At 62.7% G+C, this 2,256-nt stretch overlaps 1 protein-coding gene across 1 annotated transcript; it reads left to right on the forward strand.

Moving 5' to 3' along the window:
* Nucleotides 1-21: 21 nt before the first annotated feature.
* CHRND (cholinergic receptor, nicotinic, delta (muscle)) lies at nt 22-1,772 on the forward strand (the record flags this gene model as incomplete). The annotated part of the gene is made up of 6 exons (XM_009695808.1): nt 22-235; nt 502-613; nt 739-853; nt 1,076-1,277; nt 1,385-1,503; nt 1,590-1,772. Coding segments are annotated over 6 exons (945 nt in total), but the record flags the coding sequence as incomplete, so codon positions are not given.
* Nucleotides 1,773-2,256: the final 484 nt, after the last annotated feature.

Consider the following 2,256-nt stretch of genomic DNA (forward strand, 5'->3'; position numbering starts at 1 on the left):
CCCATGCCATGTGCTGTCCCATGTGCCCTGGCAGAGAATGGGGAATGGGAAATCATCCATCGCCCGGCCCGCAAGAACATCCACCCTGAGAACCCCCCCGAGAGCAGTGAGCACCAGGACATCACCTTCTACCTCATCATCAAGCGCAAGCCACTCTTCTATGTCATCAACATTGTCACGCCCTGCATCCTCATCGCCTTCATGGCCATCCTTGTCTTCTACCTGCCTGCCGACAGTGAGTGAGCCCCGTGGCACCCACGCCAGGCACAAGGGTCACCCCCACATCCCACACCTGCACCAGGTCCTCTGACATGGGGACACCCCAATGCTCAGCACGGGGACGCCCTGGTACTGGAACACCCCCACATAGGGCACCGTCATCCCAGTCAGGCAGAGGCACACTTGGGCACAAGATACCCTATGTGGGAGGCAATCCCAGCACTGGGGGCACTGGGAGGGGGACCTGGAGCAGGGCTTGCCCAGAGCTCATCTGCTCTCCAGGTGGTGAGAAGATGACCCTGGTGATCTCAGTGCTCCTGGCCCAGTCTGTCTTCCTTCTGCTCATCTCCCAGCGCCTGCCCGCAACATCCCATGCTATCCCCCTCATCGGCAAGTGAGTCTTGGGCAGCGTTGGGTGCAGCGGGGACATCGCAGGGTCCCCGCGGTGCCAGAGGGCAGTTCTACCTGTGCCCAGCCCAGTGTGGCAATGCCAGCCCCAGGTCCGTGCCCCCCCAACAGGTACCTGCTTTTCATCATGCTGCTGGTGACAGCCGTGGTTGTGATCTGCGTCGTGGTCCTCAACTTCCATTTCCGCACCCCCAGCACCCACATTATGTCTGACTGGGTCAAAGAGGTGAGCAGAATGCCGGGCTGGGGTGGGTGAACTGGTGGGTACAGAGGTGGCACCGTGCCCCATGGAGGGCATGGGACAGCACAGCCCCAGCATTGCATCGAAGTATCCCATCTGTGCCGCTCCAAGGAGTTGCACACCCAGGTTGGGAGCAGAAGGTGGGAACAAGGTGGCATTGCACAGGGGAGGTGGCCAAATGACCTGACACCCCCTCCTGTGCCCCAGGTCTTCCTGGAGAGCCTGCCCCGCCTGCTGGGGATGTCTCAGCCGGCCGAGAGCCCGGCGGGAGCCCCGTCCATCCGGCGCTCTAGCTCGGCCGGCTACATCGCCAAGGCAGAGGAGTACTTCAGCGTCAAGTCCCGCAGCGAGCTCATGTTCGAGAAGCAGTCGGAGCGGCACGGGCTGGCCAGCCGCGTCACCCCTGCCCGTGAGCCGCGATCCCTCTGTGGGGACACGGGGAAGGGTGGCGGAATGGGGGGGTCTCCAAGGGTGGCAGTCCTTTGGAGTCCATCTAACCACACCTTTCGCCCCCAGGTTTGGCACCGCCGGGCATGGACACGGGTGAGGAGCAGCTCTACGAGCACTTAAAACCCATCGTTGACAGCGCCAACTTCATCGTCAAGCACATAAGGGAGAAAAACAGCTACAATGAGGTGGGGGCCATGGGCACAGGGAGGGCAGAGGGGGCTCCTTGTGCCCACTGTATCCCCCACTGCCTGGCTCCTGGTTCCCTCCCCAGGAGAAGGACAACTGGAACCACGTGGCCCGGACCCTGGACCGCCTCTGCCTCTTCCTCATCACCCCCATGCTGGTGGTGGGCACCCTCTGGATCTTCCTCATGGGCATCTACAACCACCCACCGCCGCTGCCCTTCGCCGGAGACCCCTACGACTACCGGGAGGAGAACAAACGCTTCATCTAGGAGGGGTGGGGGGTGTCCCATGAGCCAGCCCCCTGCTCACCTGCCTTGGCTTGGGAAAATAAAGCTGGGTGCTTCTCACCAGAGGGTGCTGAGCTGGTGGGTGCTCTTGGTGTCCCCCCGAGAATACTGCCCAACCTGAGCGCTCTGTGTGTGTGTCGGGGAGGGTGATGCCCACCCAGGGAATGGGTGCTGTTGGGTGTGCTGAGCACGGTGGTCCTCAGCTGTGGCTGGAAGGAACATTTCCCAGAGGGGATGGGGTGGAACCAGCCCTGCCACCCTCGTTGGGCTGGGGAAGGGGATGGACCCTCCCAGTATGGCACCATCCTCTGCAGATCCATCGCAGTGGGCAGAGATGCCACCAGTGCCTCATCACCCCTTATCCCCACGACCCCCTCAGGCAGACCCACGAGTGTCCCCCCCGGCACACACCATCCCGCAGTGCCCGGCTGGGGGCCGAGAGGGGTGTCTCCTTCCCCGGTTCAGC

The sequence above is a fragment of the Cariama cristata genome, unplaced genomic scaffold (genome assembly GCF_000690535.1).
Source record: "Cariama cristata isolate BGI_N322 unplaced genomic scaffold, ASM69053v1 scaffold35912, whole genome shotgun sequence".
Lineage (NCBI taxonomy): Eukaryota > Metazoa > Chordata > Aves > Cariamiformes > Cariamidae > Cariama > Cariama cristata.